The 24,537-nt window shown below is 45.4% G+C and overlaps 6 protein-coding genes across 6 annotated transcripts; 3 read left to right on the top strand and 3 right to left on the bottom strand.

Annotated features, from left to right (window-relative positions):
* Positions 1–341: 341 nt before the first annotated feature.
* Positions 342–10,231, top strand: V865_004893 (uncharacterized protein; the record flags this gene model as incomplete). The annotated part of the gene is made up of 11 exons (XM_066228668.1): positions 342–582; positions 637–1,649; positions 1,703–3,289; positions 3,357–6,569; positions 6,687–7,315; positions 7,369–7,753; positions 7,834–8,946; positions 9,034–9,245; positions 9,326–9,653; positions 9,723–10,128; positions 10,212–10,231. The coding sequence occupies 11 exons, from the start codon at positions 342–344 to the stop codon at positions 10,229–10,231; spliced, it is 9,147 nt and encodes a 3,048-aa protein (XP_066084765.1).
* A 252-nt stretch (positions 10,232–10,483) lies between these two features.
* On the bottom strand, positions 10,484–12,017 carry V865_004892 (uncharacterized protein; the record flags this gene model as incomplete). The annotated part of the gene is made up of 9 exons (XM_066228667.1): positions 10,484–10,665; positions 10,786–11,037; positions 11,164–11,330; positions 11,430–11,545; positions 11,613–11,698; positions 11,756–11,770; positions 11,833–11,859; positions 11,932–11,947; positions 12,015–12,017. The coding sequence occupies 9 exons, from the start codon at positions 12,015–12,017 to the stop codon at positions 10,484–10,486; spliced, it is 864 nt and encodes a 287-aa protein (XP_066084764.1).
* Positions 12,018–12,431: 414 nt separating this feature from the next.
* On the top strand, positions 12,432–15,780 carry V865_004891 (OPT family small oligopeptide transporter; the record flags this gene model as incomplete). The annotated part of the gene is made up of 18 exons (XM_066228666.1): positions 12,432–12,677; positions 12,742–13,013; positions 13,077–13,219; positions 13,274–13,680; positions 13,754–13,935; positions 13,992–14,077; positions 14,135–14,174; positions 14,236–14,312; positions 14,361–14,431; positions 14,488–14,501; positions 14,552–14,594; positions 14,647–14,663; positions 14,719–14,757; positions 14,817–14,839; positions 14,906–15,031; positions 15,080–15,333; positions 15,387–15,433; positions 15,537–15,780. The coding sequence occupies 18 exons, from the start codon at positions 12,432–12,434 to the stop codon at positions 15,778–15,780; spliced, it is 2,331 nt and encodes a 776-aa protein (XP_066084763.1).
* Positions 15,781–16,741: 961 nt separating this feature from the next.
* V865_004890 (uncharacterized protein) lies at positions 16,742–20,279 on the top strand (the record flags this gene model as incomplete). The annotated part of the gene is made up of 3 exons (XM_066228665.1): positions 16,742–16,794; positions 16,929–17,539; positions 17,629–20,279. The coding sequence occupies 3 exons, from the start codon at positions 16,742–16,744 to the stop codon at positions 20,277–20,279; spliced, it is 3,315 nt and encodes a 1,104-aa protein (XP_066084762.1).
* Positions 20,280–20,862: 583 nt separating this feature from the next.
* On the bottom strand, positions 20,863–21,892 carry V865_004889 (uncharacterized protein; the record flags this gene model as incomplete). The annotated part of the gene is made up of 2 exons (XM_066228664.1): positions 20,863–21,333; positions 21,452–21,892. The coding sequence occupies 2 exons, from the start codon at positions 21,890–21,892 to the stop codon at positions 20,863–20,865; spliced, it is 912 nt and encodes a 303-aa protein (XP_066084761.1).
* A 254-nt stretch (positions 21,893–22,146) lies between these two features.
* V865_004888 (uncharacterized protein) lies at positions 22,147–24,393 on the bottom strand (the record flags this gene model as incomplete). Its single annotated transcript, XM_066228663.1, has 5 exons — positions 22,147–23,327; positions 23,388–23,618; positions 23,728–23,944; positions 24,013–24,281; positions 24,357–24,393. The coding sequence occupies 5 exons, from the start codon at positions 24,391–24,393 to the stop codon at positions 22,147–22,149; spliced, it is 1,935 nt and encodes a 644-aa protein (XP_066084760.1).
* Between the last annotated feature and the right edge of the window lie 144 nt (positions 24,394–24,537).

The raw sequence follows: 24,537 nt of genomic DNA, 5'->3' as shown, positions 1-24,537 counted from the left end.
CATGACATGACGCGCACTGTTCGCACTGTTCGCCCGGTTGACTGGACTGACACAAGACTGAACGGGATCAAATTTCCCCCACTATCAGTTCGGCTCAGGATGAATACCGAAGGTTCACTCTTGATTTCACTCGATGTCACTCATTTCACTCCCCAAATTATCTTTTCACCTTTCCTCTCACAGACAGACGATATATCTAGTGATCAGCCACTACCCTTGAGGAAGGTGGACCTCTGGGAGGGGAACAAAGAGAATTAGATAAATCCTGTTGTTCACTCTGGCACAGATATCTACACCACACAGATCCCCCACCTCATCCTAATGATACCCACACCTCCACCATGAACAATGTCCAAGGTCTGCAGACCGCTCTCCGACTAACCACCTCGGATAAGATCAAAGACCGTACTCAAGGGATAGAGCTGGTCAGAGAGATATTCAGTAACAGAGAAAACCTCAATGCATTCGGGGAAACAGCTAGAAAAGAAGGTGGTGCAGCATGGATAGCATTTTATCAATGCTTGTTTCAGACGGTGGTGATGGAAAAGAAACTGGTCGTAAAAGCTTGTGCCACATCTACGGGTGAGTCAATATTCATTCTGCCCAAGCTCATTTAGCTGATTTGACTTGCTATAGCCGACAAACGACTAGCTGATGCTATTTCCCTCATTCGATGGATGGCCGAAAGGACAGTTCATATGATCTCGAAGAGACCTTTTTTGTCACTGTTTAATCATATGACAAGATTATTGGTATTCTCGAATCAGATATTCCCTCCTGCAGCTTTAGATTACACCAAAGCCCTGCGGACGCTGTTGAGCTATCCACCCCATTTGGAAAGTCTCGATCAAACAAGCTGGAAGATTCTGATGAACATATGTTGGTCAGCTGTGTTAGGAGATGAAGTAGTGATTGATGATGCCTGGGAAGATGGAGAACTTGAAGAAGAGGAAAATGGGAATGGAGGAATGGATATCGACGGGCACTCTACTCAAGCTGCATCTTCGAGGCGAAGCGGACGATCTATGATATCCCAAATCAATGCCGAACTTCTCACCCTCGTACCCATACTTCTCTCGTCATCGGCAGCACCTCTTATACCGCCTCTACCCTCAAAGGATAACCTGATTACCCCAATCGAAAGACCTGGCTATACCCTTTTACTCAAGATACATCGGTTTTTCAACCTGTACTCTACGGAGACCTCGGCACACTCATCAGTATTTCGTTCACTCAATATACTATTGACAGAGCTCGAATTGAATTGTCGAGATGACACGCTCTCAGCAGGACTGAAACTACTCCCCCAGCTTGTCTCGCTGTGGGGTACCAGAAACAAAGCTTTGAGAGAGCAGGTATTGATAGCTATTCGCATATTACTACCGTTTGTCACCCACAAAACTCTGTTGGAGAGTAAACATGCGACGGGAGTCAGAGATACGCTGGAGAAGCTTATGGATGGTCTGTCGAGGGAAACGATCAACAAATGGGGGATAGAAGCCCTAGACATTGGGGTCTTAAGGTTAAAATCGTCAGGATCCATGGACGGACCATTCGAACTACGAGGTATAGGAGCTGGATTTGACTTCAGTCATGAGCATGCCATGACCTGGGCAGTATTGGAACTTTATATGGACACGTCTCTTTATGTAAGTCTGGTTCATCAGACGATGATGACAGCTTGGCTGATAGAATGATGCAGTTGTACGAATCACAATCACTCTCACATCCAGCCACTCCCACTCAAAACAATGGTCCATCGAAGCGTCGGAGGACCGAGAACAATATCAATTCTCTCATCTCTTCCGCTCGATTAGGTACAGTCAAGAATCGCCTTCTGGCCTTACAAGTCATCATCTTTCTCTCCAACAGACATATCTGCAAACTTCACAACGAAGCTCAGCTGGAAATACGGCGTACAATGCTGGATTTACTAGATGAAGACGACGAGCGGCTTCAATCATGGGCATTTGTGGGATTATCTATCCTTGCAAAGATATCGCATGAATACCTCCAAGCAGATCAAACGGAGAGCAAGTCTCTACTTGATTCACCTTCTTCACGACTAGCTCAGAAGAAGTCCGAAGAGACAGATTGGAAGAAGGTATGGACTCATGCCATCCGTAAATCATCAAATTCCAATGTTTGTCGAGCTGCATGTCACGCAGCGTATACGCTCCTTCACGTCGATAAACTGGATCCAGCACAAGCTATCAAGGACATCCACTCTTTACTCCGAAACGTTGATATTCAAGGTCCAGTGTTTCCTTACGACTCGGTCTGTGCCTTACTCTCTCTCGCCCTCGAAATGGCAAAATCGGACGTAGGACTGTACTCCTTGGGACTGGAAAATAAGGTTCTGAGCTGGTTAGAGAAGTGTGGTCTTGCAGAGGGTCCCAGAGGGACTTCGAGGATGGAACAACAAACCTCAGCGGATATCCTTCGTCTTCTCGCGTCGATAGCTGGGTTTCGTCATCATCCCCTTCGCGAGATCACTACCGACGAGGTTTTACCTGATGCTGCGATCGTTGATCGGATATTGGAAGAAACCAGGACTAAACACATACGAGAATTCCTTCTCTATGGCACTTTCCCACAAGAACAAATGAAAAACGGCGACACCGATCAGTCGACGGAGTCAAATGCGCAAGCGCTCTCATCAGAATCCCTCGGTTATCTCGAGGGACGAGGAAGGCGGATTTCAACGTTTCTTTCTTCTACGCTATCGGCTTTGGCTACGGACTGGGAAAGCATCAAAGGGGCAGCCGTACCTGCCGAAAGAATCAGGAGATGTGTGGATCTCATAGTCATCGCCTTATCCTTCCAAGCTACCATACAGCTCAACGGAAGTGTTCCCGATTCCGATTGTATCCATTCAGCTATTCGACTTCTGACGGCTATTCAACCGACTTTCCTCTCAAATGGGTACAGCATTCCTGCCCAACACTTGATCTGGAGAGGTCTTGAACCCCTCGTCCACTCAGCAATCACACAGGAGGATGACTGGCCGTTATTGATTCAGCCAGACACACAATCCGGTATCAGACAAGATCTTCTTCCGGCTTCTCGGTACGATACGCAAATGACATCCCATGTAGGTGACAGAAACACCGTGAACGGATCGAAAGCAGAATCAGGATCTGGACCGTCTCAAACACTTGGTCTTCCAAGTCAGATACCCCCAAGTGGAAGCTATAATCTCCCGCCCACACCTATAACACCGATTCAGGCTATGATCAATCGGCCTGCACCACATCATTTGGTCAATCAGATATTGTTATTACCCACGGTGAGTTAATCATATCGGTTTGCGATGTTGTGACTGTTTTTGACCCTTTGACTCGTGTCTTCTATAGGTGTCCGCCGCTTTCAAGGACATCTTCAGCCTTTGTTTGCACCTCGTCAGCAATCTGAACTCCTCCTCCTCCTCCGCCACCAACGGCAACAGTGTGCCTGCGGCCGGTCATATTGACGACGACGACTTCGGCGAGATCAGGAATGTTGAAACCGATGCCATGCCGCTCTCTAAAGAAGCTATAGAATGTCAGCGCACTTCAGCTTCTTTGCTTAACACAGCTATAGCATTGAGATTGAAAGGCTATATGCTGGTATCCAACCTACAAAAACCATATAAAGATCCTCAGCTGGTCAATGCTCTATTAGTAACGGAAGGATCAAGATTTCTGGAGATCGGAAAAGCCCTTTGTGTTGCTGTCAACAACAGGTGGCTTCGCTTAGGTGGAGATGCTGTTGAGCTAGTCATGGACGCTCTAGAAGAGATGCTTAGATCTTATGCGTTTTCTAGAAATACAGGCTTGTTAAGTCTATGCTTGGAATTCATCAAATGTTCCATGCCAGTATGGTTGGACGTTGATGGTCTCAAATCGGATGTCGGAGAAAGAGCAATACATCTAGTCTGCTACTTCGCTTCAAGGATTGATAAAGGGACCATCACCTCTTGGAAAGTCAAGATGGGAATGCTACGCTTCTTAGAAGAATTCTTACGTTGCGATTTAGCCAAGGACTTGTGGGTACAAGGCATGCAGGATCACGTCGAAACGGATGAAGAAGCGGACAATTCCGATCCTTTAGCTTACTTATCCGGATCATTACTGGATGTCGACGCGAGAGTGAGGCTTAGAGCTGTTACTTCGGCTTCTTCAGTCTTTTATCGACCTATTCTACCTCTGAATCGACATTTCGCATTCTACTTTCAAGTGTTGAATAAACAGCCTGGCGACGACAAGCATTTCGATTCTTTCGTATCTCATACTCTATGGAAGCTGAACTGCTGTATTGCGACCGCTCAACAAAGATCAGCAGCGGTATTTCATCTTTACGAGATTCCTTCTATCACCTCGGCCTACAACGGTCATCTTCAGTCCGGATTGGAGGCGGTTTCTTGTCGACTCGGACTATCTTCCATATCCGAGCTATATCTCCCGTATGCGATAGTTATCATTCGAAGTCAATTACTTGGTAATCAGCTAGCCATGAAAATCCCTCATCGATTATACGGATTTCCCACGAGAAAAGCCTACTCTCAAGCCTGTTTGCAACAAGTGGGGCCATTCATGCTAGCGGAAGGGTATATCGATTTCTACACATCAGCTTGTGAAGCTTCTGGAATCCCTATTGAAGATAGTATCGATCAAGCTTTCGCTTCTACAGCTGCTATAGTGTACTCTAAAGCTTTCAACCCTGACACCGCTGCCAAACAATCCGTCCAAGATGCTATGGACATTCTAAGCAACCTACCCGGAGGCGATACTAAAAAAGGGCTTAATAAAAAGCTAGAAGCATCAATCGATAGAATAGCAGCGCATCTTTGGGAGTTGTTAGATCTTCAACTTTCCACAAATGAAATCGCGGTTATTCTCAACGAAATGACATCTGACCAATCAGTCGGGAGTCTATATTTGGAACTGATGATGAATGATACGCTCCCGATCGGTAATACAGCTATAGACCCTTTCGCTGCTGCTCAGAATATCATCGCCGCTTATCAGTACCTGAAGAAACAGCATCCCTCCCTGTCAACCGTCAAAATGGTCTTCAACGCAATCAATCGACTTACAAGTAGAATAAACGATGCGTTCCTCGTAAGTGAACAACGAAGGTCCTTGCGGTCTCTCTCGCTACTTGTGGTTCTGCATCCGAAAGAGTTCCAAGATCCGACTATCTTGCAAGCATTTCTCAGAGAAATGCTCGCTATTTTACCTCAACCTGATATTTGCGGAATCGCTTTATCGATGGCTGCATGGGCATTTAGGCAGCTCAACTCTCACAAAGGATCCATGTCAAACTTGACTGATTTGTTTGTCCAGCTTGGCTACGCTCGAATAGCTCTAAGTGAAACTTCACATCCGGGTAGAGAAGTGGGAGATGGACTAGAGGACTGGATAATCCAGAGTGCTCGAATATGGACAGACAACGAGAATACTAAAGTAGCCTTCCAAACGGCTCTGGCATTATGGCCTGAAACACTTCGAGGGAAAATGACAGATCCGTATTCCCCTTTTTATACTGATTTAGTGAACCTGAGCAAAAGTAGAACAATGAAGGATGCTGGAGAGCTGTGTAAACAGTATTTACAAGTCATCAAAACAGGTACGAAACCTGAGGCTATCGAAACCTTCGTCCAGTCCCTCTTTTGGCATCTGAAAGGCAAGTTTATTGACAATTCGGATATGGATGGTATCAATGCTTTCTTAGAGATACTCTACCTGGCAGATGGTCAGATTCGTGCGCCACCTCTAGGTTCGATGAAACTATTCTCGAGCTACAAGAACAGTAACCTCACCATCAGCTCGAGTAAGCAGATCAAGGATCCCGAGGCTACTTTGCGCTCTTCAATAGTGCAGGAAGTTGCTCGACTCATAGACGATCCCAGCCATCAGACTAGGTCAATAGCTTATAGAGCTCTACAAGGGATGTTACCGATGATCGAAGATTTAGTATCCTCGTCTTTTTTACCACCCCATGTACTCGGTCAGATATCGGCGCTTACTCCCATCCACATTCCACCTCAAAGTGGTGACGACTTAGCATTGGACGAAAATATCAATCAGGCTGCATGGATCAAGTACTCAAGATCAACCGATCGTTGGTGTCGAGAGTTAGTCAAAATACTCTGTCAGGTCGTATCAACCGATGATCGATTTTATCAATCGCTTCAACCACTCATCAACTCTTCAACCGTCTCATTAAGATTCTTACTTCCCCACCTGATTCAAGCTTCCTTGACGTGTGGAGCATCCACTCATCCTGAAATAACCTTACAACGATCAAAAATCCTCTCGGCGCATTTCAGCTTGGTCATTCAGTGGCCATCAGCTAGCTTAGGTACGATACACTCGATCATCGATACCATACTCCATCTAAGACATTTCCAACCACATTATCGAAATGGAGAATTGGGATATAATGCTTGGCTGGAAATTGATTATGTCCTCCTTAGTGAGGCTGCGGTGAAGTGCGGTGCGTATGCTACGGCTTTGTTGTTTTTGGAGCTGGCCGGGGATCAAGAAGGAGGTGGGGTCGAGGAAGGTGATAAGAGGGTTCAGAAGGTGAGTTAGCATCGGTCCCTCTGATCATCGGTAACAGAACCTCCCTACTGAGTTATCGTCAATCGTTCCTGATGGAACCATGATCTTTGTGGGATTGCACTGATCGAGTATTCTTAGATCATGTACGAAATATATAGTAATGTTGAAGATCCCGATGGTTTCTACGGTATCCAAAATCACGACGTGCGAGATGCTCTTCTCCGGAGATTAGAGCACGAAGGACAGTCTCAAAGGGCTTTCGGCTGGAATGGAGCATTTATCGAAACTGCTTCCAGCAACACCTCCAATATCTTCTTACCGGCTTTACATAATCTGCATTCCTTCGGATTTAATCGCTTAGCAAGCTCGATGACTCTCCAGACTGGACAAGAAGGTGTAGATGAAGATCCATTCTTCTTTGAATTAGCTTGGAGGACAGGTGATTGGGATCTACCGATGGGTGAACAGCTTTCAAGAACGCCTCAAGGTAGTCTCTATTCTGCATTACGAGCTGTTCACAGAGAACGAGATACACAAGCTGCTCTAAAGATAGTCAATGAGTCTATCAAGGTCGAGATAGACCGCTTAAGTGGCTTAGGGATGGAAAGAATGGCTCAGATCAAGAAGACCACTACAAATCTACTCTGTTTGAGAGAAGCGGCACATTGGTTGGATAATGATTTTCAGTCATCACTCGAGAACGCTGCGAATAATGCTGGGGGCATTGCTCGGGTACCTGGATTCGCTAATGTTGATAAATCATTCGAGTAAGTCAGTCCTTTGTGACATGAGATGAGTTGATCGCTGACGTGATATCCAGCTTCACCAGTGCCGAACGTCTAACGGCAACTCGATTATCCCTTCTTGATTCAGGACGACAGAGAGAAAGTAAAAACACGTTGGGTGATTTGCTTAGTCCGAAAGCTGAACTTCTCGCTTCTCTCCAGAAGACATGTCATCTCCGACTTGCTGAAATGGCCAAAAATGATGATAATATCCAAGCTTCTGTCAATGCTATCACAGCGGTCCAACAACTGGAAATGGGTAGAACACCTTCGGACGAAGCTCAAGATGCGTTCAGTCAAGTTTTATGGGCTCAGAACGAACACGGTCTGGCAATTCAACATGCTCGGGATCTAGTACATGAAGTGCAGAGTAGGAAACCTGCCAATCCCGGTAGACTGGCAGTGCTTTATGGTCGAATTGTGAGTCGATCCTCACTCATCTATTCTTGTTGATGCGTATATCGGGAATCGGATTGACTGATAAATCGTTTGGAATTTAGGCTCATTGGACCGATCTAGCTAAACTCAAAGCTGCTACCGAGATCAAAAGTATATTTGACGATGCTTGGAAGCTAGCTTTTCATAGCAAGATACCCAATGCGGAACAAGCTAAAATCTACTACGAATATGCGTGTTTCGCCGATGATCATTATACCAACTTGTCCAAATCATCTGAACTTGAAAGGCTTAGGTCGTATCGCGAGAGACGAGCCCAAGAATCACATATTCTAGGATCGTCAAAATCAAGCTCAAGGAGAGAAAGCTCCTCGAAACCTTCTAAAGCTGCCCAGGAGGATCAAGAAGATGAGAAAGCCATCAAAGGCTTGGAGAGCGAACTATTAGCATATATCAAGATGGCTTTGCGGATGTACGCTCAAGCTTTGGCTTTATCGGATGCCCATGATGACTCTACCACCCAACTGGTCTCATTATGGCTGCAGCACGATGAGAGCGAAGAGATCAATGATTCTTTCAAAGGGACATTGAATCGTATACCATCATATAAATTCGTTTTCCTTGGACCTCAACTAGCAGCCAGATTATATCGACCCACTACACCTACCAAGTTTAATACGAATCTGAATGGGCTATTGTTGAAGATGAGTAAAGAACATCCTTATCATATCTTATATCAGGTCATAACGCTAGCTCATGGAGTATCACCCCCGAGCTCGGCAAGAAGGAAATCTACCGATGCTGAGAACCAAGGACGTGGACCGGCTGCATTAGAAATCCTGAATGTGCTGGCTGGGTCGAAAGATACTCTGGCGCATGAAGCTGCGAAACAGATGAAGATCTTCGTGGTGGCTTCGGTGAATTGGTCAAGATATGAAGAGAGATCCCAATCTCAGTCTTCCTCTGATAATGGTGGTGGAAGTAGGAAACCAAAAGCCGGTTCTCAATATAACTTACCGACAAATTGTCCTCTTAAACATCTGACCAATTTACGTATACCCATTGCGACGAGCTCTATACCCATCGATAAAAGTTTGGCATATATGGATATTCCCACTCTGCGAAGGTACGGGTCGACGTATATGATCGCTGGTGGTGTACATAGACCGAAGATTATGAGGGTGTATGACACGAATGATAAGCAGCATCAGCAGCTGGTAAGTGATGACATATCCAATCTCTGGAGCCTTCGTCAATACGGTAAAAATACAAGTATGTGCTGATCGTTCGTTTCCTTGTCACAGTTCAAAGCGGATGATGAAGTACGACAAGATGCAGTGATGGAACAAGTATTCACCATGACCAATGATCTCCTCATTAGAGATAGACAGGCGAAAGCGAGAAATCTAAGATTCAGAACATACAATGTCGTACCTCTCCCCGAGAGAACTGGTATCATCGAGTTTGTAGAGGGCACAAGAGGGATTGGAGAGTGGTTGAAACCTGCTCATATGAAGTGAGTCTGAGTCCATCTCGTACTGTACATGATCAAGAAAGGGTGGTTGATGGATGGTTTGCGATCTGTGATCTTGACAGGTATCGACAAGGGATGGACATTTTCCCTGCAGAATTCCAAGCGAAGATATCTAAGATCCAAGATCGAGATCCGAAATCTGCCGACTTACCGAAGAAGTATCAAGAATGCATGACCCAATTCAAACCTGTCTTAAGGCATTTCTTCGTTGAAAAATATAAGGATCCAATGGCGTGGTTCACCATGAGATTGAATTATTCAAGATCGGTAGCTGTGACTAGTATAGTGGGCTGGATGGTGGGGTTGGGTGATAGACATTGTAGTAATATTTTGATTGATCAGGTGACGGGGGAGTTGGTGCATATTGATTTTGGGATTGTCTTCGAGGATGTGAGTGGGCCGGAGTGGGCTGATCTCTTCAACTGCTGACATCAGTTGTTTGTTTTCAATCATCTATAGGGTAGAAAACTTCGTATACCAGAAAAAGTTCCATTCCGACTCACGAACGATATCGTCGATGGACTCGGTATATCAGGTATAGAAGGAACTTTCCGACGATGTTCCGAACATACCCTTAGAGTACTACGTACATCGTCATCACTCATCCTAACGGTGTTAGAAGTGTTTAAGAACGATCCTTTATATGCCTGGGCAGGTGATCCAGATAAATTACAAAGAGCTCAAGGAGGGTTGGCATTACCCATTGGAGAGTTGATAATGCACGATGCGAACGTGAAAGAAAAAGCTGATAGAGTGTTGAATAAGATTAAGAATAAGTTGGGAACGGGGTTGAGCGTAGAATATACGGTTAATATGCTCATTCAGGAGGCTAGGGATGTAGAGCATTTGGCGAGGATATATCATGGTGAGTGATTCTATACAACTAAACTTGGTGTATACTTGGTATTAGAAAGGTTTCACCATGCTGATGAACACTTGTGATGATAGGTTGGGCGGCATGGTTCTGATCTCCGTCGAGGTTTCACTTATATAAGTGTGTTATACTTATTCAAAATCTTTGGTTGTACATTATATTAGCTAGTTAGCAGTAGGCATATAATCATTGTATTCAAGAATATCCAGCACGCTATGCAATACCCGTCATGTATGAATGTTAGCAACCCACCTTCTGTGAAAATGAAATTATTCCATTATCATATATAACATGCATCGATCACGAATCTACTGTATCATTCTTCTTCAACCTATATGATCTCCGTCTATGTACTGATAGCGACATTACCACCACCACCTCCACCTGTACCTTCCATCGCACCCACTGCGTCTTCAGCTGTACCTCCCAATTCCAAATCTCGAAGTAATGAATCTAATTCCGATGGTCGGTAAATCTTTGATAAAGGTTGTTTCGTCGTGGGATTAAGAGTCATCGTTGCGAATTCCACTATTTAATCCAAACCATGGTATATCAGCTTCCCTACTCCTCTTAAAGGTATAGGATATATATATTTAACTGGGATAATTTGAGAAAGACTGGTACTAAGACGTAAAAGGGCCAACTTACGTTTCTCACTACTCAATTTGGTACTATCCATAGTTTTACTCATAACTTTCAAACACAATGATTTAGCTTCTTCCAAGCTTAATTCCTCTTTGTAATCCTGTTTCAACAGACTGGTAGCGGAAGAATGGTTCGATCCTACACATGTAGCTTTCCAACCTGAGTAATTACCCGATGGGTCGGATTGATATAATTGGAAACCGTAGATTGGGTCCCAGCCCATGTAGAGTAAGGCGACACCAAAGGGACGGAGACCTAGATCGGGAAGATTAGCATTGTCTTAGGATAGAGAACAATCAAATTGATAAGTAGATATGTAGGAAACGAATATAGGACCTCATCAATGAGCGAGAGAAGAGGTATCGAAAACAACTTGCTCACCTCCAAACTGTGTATAACCCTGTTTCATATCGCATAATCTCTGAACCAGCATTTCCACGGGGATATCTTCGTCGTACGTGAATAAATGTTTTTGAGCGCTGTTTCTAGCAAAGTTGACCAACGAGTTGGCGTCGGAGGTGATACCTGCTAAACCAGCTAGGATATTACTACGGTTCGTCAAACAGACATTTTCAATCAGCTTTATCCATGTTGTTCAAACGAAACATGGATCAGAAGTTGATGAGTAATGGGAAGGATCCACTTACTTGTTCAACAAGAAGATCTTTTCTCCTCCACCTCCCATCCAAGCTTCTGTACCTTCCCCTCCCATCTTTTCTCCTCCTGGTGCAAGTGACAAATCAAGTAATTTACCGGTTACTTTCTAGAATCCCATGAAACATGTCAGCTAGACTTCCCGAAGGATTGAAAGAAAGCGTTTAATAGCTCACCTTCTCAGCGGCCATGGCTATGCCCTCTTTCGATAATACAGCTAAGACTGTACCTGCGTGAGAGATAGCTTCCATCGCATACTCGACTAGTGTGATGGTCAGCTGTTACCAGGGATTGGTCATGTACAGATTTCATAGCTTACCCTGGAAGAGACGACCTATAAACAATATAAGTCAGCTGCAATGTCCTGTAGGTATGAACACGGTAGAGAAAGCTTACCTTCCGGTGAGAAGATGGTTGTTCGACCTATAACATGATCACAGCGTTAGTTTACCTCCATGTAGCCAAACTCCAGGTTGATCTAGCTAGACAACATACTATCGTATCTTCGAGCCTGGATGAGTTGACATATCAGCTATATTCTACGATCTCACTAGGATCAAGCAATGCGGCTGACTTACCATTATGCCTGTACTTTGTTGTGGACGATGAAGAAGATATCCTGCGATGGTCTACTATGATCAATTTCGCAATAGAGGTAGGTTGGACGTTGACGATGATGATGCATCGATGGATGGACTGACCCAGCGAGGACGCGTGTTGCGGGGTATCCCAGAGTGATGTGGCATATCAGCACGGCTCTTTATCAGTCGGAGATACAGGTCAACTCCATTCTAATGTCATGTAAATGTCTTGAATGATCCGTGCCTTACATCACACGGGCTGATAAGATCAAACGCGACAACAACCCATCGTCATGGGCAACTACAGGTAGAAGTGGAATACACAGACATGGAAAGAAAGACATAGCCTGCAATCATATCAGCGATCAATCTAGTAGCATCTTACCCCGGTCATCTCTCGCCTTCGCCTCCGCCATGTCCATCACGCCTCGAGAGGCCGAAGCATATGAGCTTCCTTCTCTCCGAGCTGAATCCAGCTCCAAGGGATATGACGAAGGGGAAGAGATCAGCCAGGAGGACGCAAGGCTACTCGGTAGATCAGATGAGACCAAGGATGGAGGTGAAGAAGAGGTAGAAGACGATACAGCTACGTATAGACGGGCGGTAGAGGACGAAGAGATTATAGGGAAAGGGACCAACATAGAAACTCTGATAGCCCGTGTCAGTTTACCATTTCAACGCACCCTCAAATTGTATGTCCAAACTGACGTGAAGTTCGATATAGACCGTCCCATCAACAGATGATCCTACCCTTCCCACATTGACTCTGCGAGTCTTGGTCCTCGGATCGACCTTTTGTATATTAGGAGCATGCTCATCGATGGTATTTTACTTCAAATCCAACGCACCTCAATTCTCCCAGTATTTCGTTATATTAGCTACATACCCTCTTGGACATGTACTAGCTAATGAGAAGATAATACCTAGAGGGAAGAGGATATTCGGATGGGAGCTTAACCCTGGTAGATTTAGTATCAAGGAGGCGATTCTGGTTAGGTATGTATCAGCTGGCCGCAATCCAAACTGGAATCGTATGGCTGATTGCTGGTGTGTGTATAGTGTTTTGAGCTCATCTGGAGCTGCTGCTGCCTATGCGGCTGATATACTGGCGATCATGGATTTGTACTATGATACACCCGTCGGACGATTACCTTCGATTTTGTTGCTATTGACTACACAATGCATTGGATTCGGACTGGCAGGTGAGTTGAAAATACTGTTGGCACGAGCTGGCTGTTGATATACAACTCTTATAGGAATGCTTCAGAATCTCCTCGTCAATCCTCCAACGATGTACTGGCCCTCCACCCTAGTCACCGTCCAGCTATTCACCACACTTTACTCATCGACTTCTACAGTCCTATCCACCGCTGCTCAAGCAATGACAACCAAGCGATTACATGTATTCATGATAATCTTCCTTATTACATTCATCTATCAATTCTTACCCTTCTTGCTATTTCCAACATTAACATCGGTATCGGTATTGTGTTTAATGAATAACGAATCATGGTGGATGAGGACGTTGGGAAGTGGATATACAGGACTTGGCGTGGCGAACTGGAGTTTCGATTGGAGCAGTATTGGTTCTTCTGGACCTTTGTATACTCCTTATTGGGCTTTGGGAAATTACTTTGGTGGTTTGGCAGGGATGATGTGGGTAGTGAGTTTTGCTACGCTTGTCTCCTTTTGGGAATAGAGTATAAATAAGTTAGCTTATATCTAAATTGTTGTAGATCATGCCTCTCATCCTGATTACCAATTTCTGGTCAGCCAGATCATTCCCTTCACCCGTCTCTGCAGGTCTATACAATTCGACATTCCAGAAATTCGACGTGACATCAATATTGAAACCTGATTTGTCGTTGGATGAAATAGCTTATGAAACTGCAAAACCATTACTGCTTACTCCATACTTGTAAGCTAGCCAGTATGCCATTGTTGAATCATGTGGCTTAGCTGATGGCTTCTTAGTGCTATCACATACGGGTTGAGTTTTGCTGCCCTGTCAAGTGTGTTGGTACATGTATGGCTATGGCACCGAGATGAGATTAAAGAAGGTCAGTTGAGCATTTCGTGTATCTTGAAGTAGTCGAGCTGACATATCTCGTACTTAGCTTTATCGAAACGCGGTCATGATCTGAATGATGTTCACAAGTAGGTTGAAGTCTTCACCTGAAAAGGAGCGGAAATAAATCACAGCTAACACTATTCGAAGCAAGCTCATGCGATCGTATCTTCCCGTACCATCATCCTGGTATATCGGCTTGTTGGCGGTGAATTTCGGTGCAGCAGGTCAGTTCAATCTCGCATGTAATCATAAGTCACTGATTATGTGTCTAGTGGTACTTGTCAAGACTACTCCACTACAAATGCCTATATGGGCTCTGATACTGGCTATGGCAATAGCTACGGTGAGCGTGCCGATCGTCCTTTCTCTACGGGTCTAGCTGACATGTGATTTGTGTAGATCTTCTTGGTGCCGTAAGTAAGCTGGATAATCTGCAGGTGTTGCACAGCTGACAAGGAAACAGTGTTGGGATCATAGCGGCTGTTAGTAACACGCAGATAGGATTGGTGAGCCACCACTCAGCTATCGTATTTACCACTAGCTGACAAAAGACTCAAGAATGTCTTGACGGAGTTGTAAGTGGTCTACGGAACATCATGGAGAACTTTCATTTACTGACTCATACTACAGCGTTGCTGGAGTTCTCATGCCTGGGAAACCAATTGGAAAGTGAGTGGAAAACATTATATCATAACCTTCTTCTTCGGTCGTACTGACACAATGCGCAGTGTGACTTTCAAATGCTACGGATGTAAGCTATTATTACTGAGCCTAATGAACTAGTTTTGACAGCTTACAATTGTTCTTCCCCGCGCAGATATGGCCATGTCACAAGCTCTTGCGCTTACATCCGATCTGAAACTCGGCTGGTACACTTCCATACCGCCTCGAGAGATGTTTGCGTGTCAGATACTAGGTACGGTCCTAGGTGCTTTGGCAAATTGTGAGCTGTTTCTTCATACCATGAACGGTCTCTCTAAAGCCCCTGCAGACGTCACTCTCGAATCCGTACTGGAGTCCAAACGACCTTTCCTCAATGGCTCGGTGGTCGACCCAACAGGTCAATGGACGGGTAGAGCGCCAGCAATATTCTACTCAGCATCAATCATATGGGGTGCAGTAGCTCCTGCGAGGTTCTTCAGTGGAGGGTATGAAGTGCTGTATCTCGGTTTTCTCATTGGCGCAATTGTACCTTTAGCTTGTTGGTGGGGACATAAGAGGTGGCCCGGATATAAGTTGAACAAAGTCTGTTGATCGGCGATCATTGGTCGGGCTTGGTAGCTGATGATTCAATATAGGTTGTATTTCCGATTATCTGTAGTGGAGCTACAATTGTACCACAATAGTAAGTGAGATGACGACCTCTGACGCCTGACATGGAAGATATCTCAGTGCGACCATATAATTCTTGTCAGGATATCAAGCTGACTACGTGATGTTCCTCTCAGCCCCACGAATATCATCCTCACCTCGATGATTGTCGCTGTCCTGTCCAACTCGTATTTCGCCAAGAAATATCCCAAGATACACGGTAAATACATATACGTAATTTCATCTGCTCTAGATGCTGGTACTTCCATCACTGCCTTGACGATATATATTCTTTTCGGAGGGGTGATATGGACTTGGAATGGCCCGGAATGGTGGGGTAATGCAAGGGGAGATACGGAACATTGCGTCCCAGGGACTTGAGAGAGGGCTAGGTTGCATCCATGCATGATAGTCATCAAGTAGAAATCATGTATTGGTTCATATATGTCTATGGCAACTCAACCGCCAAGTGCCACCACCTTGATCCTTTTACCTTGGCAGCAACGGATGAAGGAGCGGAAGAACCATTTCTTCTTCTACTGCTATTCCGGGAATACAAGTCGGTACCCTTTACTGTTGCCCTCGAAAGACGTATGCTGTATGGCTCGCTTCCACGTTCATCCTGCTTTGGGATTGAACTGTGCTCATATTCGGATTGAGGGCATGGTAAAAGGCACATGTTGACACCCTGCAGGGTTAAGGGAATGAGATGGACGTATTACATAAACAATGACATGGAAGATATTAAGATGCATGCCTAAGTGCAACAAAGTGAACAATGTGATGCCGGTCCGAGCGTACATAATCATCACCCCTCTCGCGTGCACTTTTAACTGCACATTCATACCACACACTCGCACTCACTCTGATCCATCCTACTCCCTTGCATATAGTACAGCTCACCTCTCGACATCATCAACAACAAACTCACGACTAGACGACCGTATCAACACACTGCATATATACGAGAATGAGATTGAGGAATAGTGACTTGTAGAATCGAATTCACAATTCACAATTCACACTTCACGATTCACGAACACGAGCAAAACACAAAAAAAAGACCAAAGCCAAACCACGTCAACTAGTGAAAGAGTGAGATAATATCCTTTGGACGACAAATCAACTTACATCCTCAATTAATAACGATAACAGCTGCTACACTGCATCATCGCTTCACCATTCACGATTCACCTCTCATCCGTCATCTACAATATTCAGCATACAGAGTGTACATAGAACAAACCATCCCATCCGATTCGCAACACCCCTGAATCCCATTGGGCTCGTGCGAGTCAACGAGTGACCAATCAGTGGTATATCAGAGAAGACAAATTACAACATGCCTTCAGAGGTATCTGACCAGGAGATCGAGAGGGAGATCAATACCTTGAGGTGAGTGTAGCTTAGAGCTTCTCTTTTCTACAAACGTCACAAAGATCTACCGTACCTTCCCCTTGTATTTGTGTAATGTGCTGTTTGGTGTTTCAAGCTGACCCAACTCAAATCCTTAACTTCTACAACACTAGGAATCTTCGACGAAGATCAATAACATCTGCTGGACCGGGGGAATTGCCATTAGATCCTGACCTACCACCTCCATCACCTAGTTCTCGACCTGAATCATCCGGTTCATTATACGATACCAATGACGATATCACCTTGTCTACACCTGACGGACTGAGCGGTGAAGATGCAGGTCTGTTCTGGGTCCCAGCGCATTTACATCCTGAACTTGCCCCGGGAGAGTTTCGAGCATTCTTAAAAGCGCATACTCATCCTGATCCGACGCATGCCGATGCTGCTGAAGCTGCCGAAGCGCCCGGACTGAGTAGAAGTCCGAGTTGGTTATCTCGTAATCCCAGTCGAAGAGGATCGGAAGGATTGGGTAGGAAAAGATCAATGTTGAGTAGACAATATCAACCTAAACCTGGAGATAATGTTGAGAACGAAGCTCCACCTTTACCTACCAGACGACCTGCGAGTATATATGGTGGAAGATCAGGTGAAAAGGGATTGACATTGAATGATTTACAGAAATTGGAGGAATTGGTAGATGAGGCGGATGAGGTGGAAGATGATCCGGAGGCGATGCGAACGCTGTTGAGGAGGAGTTTGAGTATGAACGTTGCTCCTGGATGTAAGTGGATTACCCTTTGTGTATTACACTCTGCTTTGTGTCCGTATGATCCCTTTGGTTTGACTAATAATCATCTTCAATACATCCAGTCCTCCAAGATGACATACCTCAAGGCGGTGATACCGATGATGCTCCCCTCATCCCTTCTCGACCAGGGTCGATTCTCCGTCGTTCGGCACGCACCAAGATCAGAGGGAAAGCAAGTTTATCAGGTGATGGAGGAGGACATCGATTCGCGGCTACGAGGAAAGGTAGAATGACCGCTGCACCACAGCGGGAGTTACCCGTCTTTGATGATGAGTTCGATTATTCCGATAGAGTTAAAAAATCAAGTACGGGTACAACATCTAGTATGGGAGGTAGCGATGATTCACATGAACATGAAGACAAGGAAGTATTCCACGATTCGGTACAGCACTTGGAAGAAAGAAGAGGATCGGATGAATCAACGGATGAAGCTCATATATTCGATGCGTACGCTAGAGATTCCAGATCCAGCTCGATGTCATCTTCTTCACGAGATCATTCCACTTCACCTAGTCCTGAACCTTCTCCTCCTGGGAAAAAACTTTCTTTACCGCCCGTGATAACGACTTCACCCTTTCAACAAGACGGAGATTGGTTTGCGTCGGAACACGATCATGATAGAACGCCTACGCAGGAGACTGTCAGAGATCCTTTAGCTGGTGTGAGGAGAACCTCGCCTGGCGCAGAAATGCAATTGGAAAGACCGGCTATACCCTCTCTGGTCACCTCCGGACCTAATTTACAAGTACCGGAAGAAACCTCGATCACTTCACCTCAACAGCATGCATCCCAGTACGATCTCCCACCAGGCATGGCTCCTCCCGCTCAGCGCTCATCTCTTCCACCTGGCATGGCCTTGCAACAGCAGCAAGAGCAAAAACAACAGGCGCAACCAGCGCCGCAGCCAGTCGATCAAAAGATGACGCCCGTGAACATCGAAACTCCTAATCTCGCTCGTACAGATTCAGCAGTCTCGTCTGCGTCGTCGACTGCCAGCAAGGAGAAGGAAAAGCAGAAGAAAGGTGGATTGTTCGGCAAAAAAGACAAGAAGGATAAGGATGGTAAGGGTAAGAAAGATAAAGATAGATTTCTCGGATCGTTATTTGGAGGGAAGAAAAAGCAAGAAGAGATATCATCAGTTGCCAACTTTTCGTCTGCTGGTCCTGCAGCAGCAGCTGCTCTGCTCGGTTCATCCAAATCAGCTAAATCACTTGGAGTTCCCCCTTCTCCTTCGCCTACTTCACCTGGCTTCTCCAGCTACGCCCGGTATCCAATCCACGTAGAAAGGGCTGTTTACCGGCTGAGTCACATCAAGCTTGCCAATGCTAGAAGACCGTTGTACGAGCAGGTTCTGATCTCCAATCTCATGTTCTGGTACCTCGGTGTGATTGGTCGGAACGTTACCGAAGAGAAGAAGACAGCTTCGACCACTGATCCTGAGAAATCGAAAGAGGAAGTCAAAGCTCCCGTCAAAGGTACACCTCCCAAGCCAGCTGATTCAGGATCGGCTGGGACACCTTTGCCCAGGATCAACCCCATCGAGTCTCCTGCTCCTACGCCTGCTCCTCCCCCAGTCGTTACTCCCGCTTCGACAAAAAAGAACAGTCTATCTAAACCTGAAAGAGCGAGAGATGGTAGAAATAACGAAGCGCCGATGCGTGCTCCTTCATACGGTATGCAGAATGCTCAAGTCGATCATGAGATGCGATCGCAGCCGGTCAATAAACAGTCACCACCACCTCGTCCTCCTTCGCAACAATCGATCCATCCACCTTCTCAAAACTACAGTCCTCACCAACAACCTCCACGACCATTACCACAAAATGCTCCTCAAAGAGCAATGTCTCAACCTCCACCCACTGGACCTGGACCACGCTCACCCAATGAGGGGTATCATCCTCAACAACAACACCGTCCCCCTGCCAACATACGCGGTCCACCAGGCGGTTTACCTCAATCATCCTTCGGTCCTCCACCTCAAAGTAATGGCTCGCCCATTCTCACTGGTCTAGATGAGAGACGTGATACTCGACAGAGAACAATGTCGAACCCTACTCATCCTCATCCCTTACCGCCTCCGGGACCTAATTCCGGCGGAATGCGCAGAGTAGTGACTGATGGTAGAGGTCCACCGGAGGGTCAAGGTCAAGGGCAGGTCCGACCATTACATCCCCCACATTCTGGACCTCAACCTGGTCAGATATTCCATCATCCAGGATCGAACGGTGGGCCCGCTTCACCATTCCCTCAACGACCCAGCCCTACTTCACCTGGACCTCAACCTGGCCAATTGTTCTCTCAACCTCAACCTGGACAGTTGTTCCAACATCCCCCTCAGGGTCAGAGACCACCACCTCAACATCAGGGATATGGCGGACCTGGACCAGGTCAAAGACCTCTACCTCCTCCCGGAGGGTTACCTCCTCAGCAGCAGGGGAACTGGGAACCTCCTCAGAGACTACCACCTGGTGCTGGACCACCACAAGGATACAACAATCGACCACCACCTAATGGAATTGGAGTTAATGGTCCAGGGTATGATCCAAGAAGAGGTCCACCAGGCCAACCTGGCCCAGGTCCACAACAACCGTATAGCCCGCAACAGGCTTTCTACGGTCAACATCCTCATCCTCCACCGCCCAGACCTCAGAGTCAGCCGCAGGTGGGGCAGGTTTATGGCTATCAGGGTGGAGGGTATGCACATCATCGGTAGGTAGTGTTGAGAGTGTGAGGTGAGGGAGGATTGAAGAACGAAGAAGCGAGGATCATTATCTATCGGGCAAAACAATTGATCATCTCTGATAGAATTGGGAAATGCATGTGATGGGTGATAGGATTAGAGGAAAAGGAAATGCTAGGTGTGTAATGATATGCGGATAAGAGTGGAAGGTGGATAGATGAATTGCAAAAGGAAAAAGATGAAATGAGAACTATTGTATTTTTACTTCCATATGTCATATGTCTTCCTTATCTCCTCCCAGTTCAACATCGTGTGAATAGAATGATCTTGGGAGTCTTTCTAAATCAAGTAGATTCATGATAATTTATGATGATGTCGTTTTCCGTTATGTAGATGGACTTTTTCCTCCTTTCACTTCCCTTTGGCCCGTTTCGATGCTTTGTTTTTTTGCATGAACCATGTTATGCCCCATTGACTTTTTGTATTTGCATCTGATTTCATGACTATATAAAGGTGAACACATAAGAAGATGACCTGGGTCCCAAGTACGAGTACGATCACTCAATTAACAAATCCTTGTACAACGTATACTGTAGGATCGGGTATGAGATGATCCTCAAGGCCATCGATCTACCTTTTCCACCACATTGCTCAAACCCATCTGCCTAATGGCCAAATGAACCAATATCCTAGAATAAGTCTTATGAAACTCAATAAACAACTTATCGAACATCCCTCGTTTCCCTGGTTGGTCATTCGACGATGTGGATGTGGATGCGGATGTCGATGTCGAGGATATACCGTGAGCGGTGAATATGAGATACACCCATTGATCGTCACCAGATTCGCTCCTGCTGCTAAACTCATTCTCTTTCGACGAGTGATCCTGAGAATTCAGATATGATTCGGATAGTACGGATAGGGTGTGATATCCACCTCGTATTGGGATAGATATCCACGATGAAGGCTCGGTTGGACCAGGGGGTGAGAGATTACCCCATGAATAAGTGATTTGCGTGGAAGTGGACGTGGACGTTACATGGGATCGAAGGTGAAAGGGGATTTGATCGATGGATTCTACTGTGAACTGCAGGCATACACTCAGCACAAAGTGCACAAAGTATCAGACTGATCTATCCTCGTATTTCATAATCTCTGAGCTGTGGTATCATGAATCATGAATCGAAATGAAAAGCGGGACTTACCAAACCATTCACAGCAGTCTGTCCGACCTTCATCTCAAATCCATGTCCCTCTTCACTCCAATCCACCTCTTTCCTCTCATCGTTCTCTCCATTCGATCTATGCTTGACCATGTTAATGATCGAACCTAACAATATTCCTTCCAACCTCAAGGGCCAAGTCGTCCAAAAAGCTTTATTCCACTTCTCTCCCAGATCCCCATCCTCACCGTCTAATGGTAGCTGTCGGATCAAGGTAGATTCAGGTACTTTCACAGCCCATGAATCACCTACTTCACATTTTGTCCAGTGATTCGTACTATATGGCTTTAAGCTGCGATTGGATATCGATAGTTGAGGAGGGACAGATAAGCTAGGATAGAGCGATCGAAGAGACAGGTGTTGATAGGTTAACAAACCTAGTCCTAGGGAAGTGAGCGATAGTAAAACAGTTTTGTGGTTCATCGTCTGTGAATCGTGGGTTATTACATGATCATGAAGATGATGTATATACCTGATAAGATTAAACGTGATATTATTGCATTGTAAAAAAGATACAAGATACTCGAGTAACTGAAACAGTTATATATGAGAGTACAGAATGCGAAAGATGCAAAGACCAGAACACATCCACTCCCGCCTCGGGTAATAAAACGACTGCCGATCCGTTGTCCATCTCCGAGACAATCTGAATGATAAGATAACGCTTACTCGTTACTCTACTTTAACCAAATTTGGTCATCTCCTGCTCTCCCCTCTTCAGAAGTGGATTCCAACGTCCTCCTACTTGGTATACTGAAATTACTTGTATTTCTACTATGCACAGGTCTAGTAGGAATCACACGGTATGAATCTGATATGGATGGTTGGGAGTATATCGATGATGTCTCGCTGGGAGAATGATCTTGAGTTGGGCTAGTACTATGTCTTGCGATAGCTGGTCTAGATCCCGGTATAGCCATCGATGCTGGAAGTTGAGAATATACTGAAATATCATCGTCATTGACCTTTGTATTGAATTTCGCTATGGCTGGAACAGGTGGTAGATTGCCAATATCTCCAACCATTTCACCCAATCCAGAATTCGAGTTATAAATGCCGTTGTTACTCGTAGTACCATTCCTCCGCAGCTTGTCTATCGTAGATGAACCCCTCGTATCGTAAGGTAAGGCAGTAGAAGAATAAACCGAATCAAAATATGGAAAAACGCTACTAGCTCTTCCCTCTTCTTCAATACCGGAAGGAGCAGTTGAATAAAAGGTAACTAGATCTTGATATTGGAATGGAGACGAGGCATTTGTACTCGATGAATATCTACTAGGTCGATTGAAATGTATAGGTGTAGGTTCCTGAACTATCACTTGAGGTACATCCCTCACGACGATTTCGGGGGAAAGTTGGTTAGGTGGTGAATGATTTTCGTCCATTGAATGTGGATGGGGATGTAATCCTCTTTCCAAATCCATATCTAAAACCATCTTCTCTCTTTCTCTTTCTGTATTGCGAGTATGAGTATGATTGGTCAGAGCAGATTTCAACAATTCCGTTCCCTTATTCGATTTCCTCTTCGCAGGAGGCGGCAACAGACTCTCAATTTTGCCTTTTTTACCCTTTGTTGACATCTGTCTATTAGGGATGTATTCAGCTTGTTGAGGTGTAGGCGGAAATCTAACACTTCGTTTCGTCACTAAACCAGGTTCAGAACCAGGTACGATCTCTAATTTATCGACGTAGAATGACGAACTTCGTTTCTTCTGCAAGTCGGACAATAACGGTGTGTTTGGATGGAAATTATCCGAAGATGTCATGGGAGGACGATGGAATCGGATCCAATATGAGTACGTATGCCAAGTATGAAGGTTGAATAGTAATGTTAAAGCAAGGATGGGTCCTGCAAGAGCTATCAAGTGAAAATCATATCAGTCAGAAAGCCAAATGCAGTATATATACGTTTACTCACCCTCCAATCCCCTAAATAACCAGGTATCATTCCACCCTAAGATCTGTTCAAGCACTATGAATCCTCCTATCCCTGCTGAGACGAACAAGAGCATACTCGCCTGTGCCCAGTGTTTGGCTGTTGGGTGTATATGAGGAGAAGGATGACCTGAGGTAGAATAGAGGACGGAAAAGATTAAAACGGTGATTGGTAGAGTTAGAAGGAGAGGGGCAAGGAGGGTGAGCGGGCGGACTAGTTGTTGACACATTAGCATCTGCCGCTATGAACACCCATATACTTTCTTTTTCTTCTGTTTCAACAAAAGGGCCACAAGGGATGGGAGGCGGGTCCAATGACTCACCTGTTCTGAACCAATCTCCACTCGCTATACAGTAGAACCCCCACCATTTCGCCAAACCTTCCGACGAGCTAAATCCTCTGGAGATGGCATTTGAGAGAGTTGGTACACAAGGTAATAGAGAGTAGGCGCAGATGATGATGAGACAATTGGCATTGCGGAGCTTGGTAGGTGGGATGGGATTTGGTATAGATGGAGTAGGAAGAGAGCGATATCGATACTAGTACACAGGTATCAGCTTTCGTCTTGTGGGCATCTGAGATGAACGGGAGCAGATATTTGACTCACCAATGCTATAGCGGGTATATGAGCAACCATACCAGTCGTCAAGGCAGCCACGAGTATTGCATCTACACTGCACAACAGATCTTGGGCTCGCGCTTTCTTCAGTACGTATCGGTCTAATATGGTACTACTGGATTTCGAGATTGTCCATATTGCCAATGAGATTGTGGGAGGAGTAAGTCGAGATGTTGGGGATATGCCTGAGAGACGAGATGGGAAGAAGTGGGGTATGATTGCTAGGAGTAATAGTGGGATTGATGATAGTGAAATCACTATGGATCTCGTCAGCATCTACGATCCCACGTCTTGCCATATGAGATCGGGTGAGATAGGGCAAGATCACTCACAAACATAAGCTGATTGAGCTTTCTCCAGTAAGTCCATCGTTCATGGTACACACCAGACTCCGCAACGGTTGAATGCAGAACAACTAGTCTGCTTTCCTCAACATGGGATGAGTGTTTCCTCTATTGGTCAAAACAACTCTGGTACTGAGGGTAGGTCCACGATTGCAAGAGTAGCTTGGAA

This window comes from Kwoniella europaea, chromosome 1, assembly GCF_036810445.1.
Source record: "Kwoniella europaea PYCC6329 chromosome 1, complete sequence".
Taxonomy (NCBI): domain Eukaryota; kingdom Fungi; phylum Basidiomycota; class Tremellomycetes; order Tremellales; family Cryptococcaceae; genus Kwoniella; species Kwoniella europaea.
Note: the sequence above shows the minus strand (reverse complement) of the source record. Positions and strands in the feature narration are given on the sequence as shown.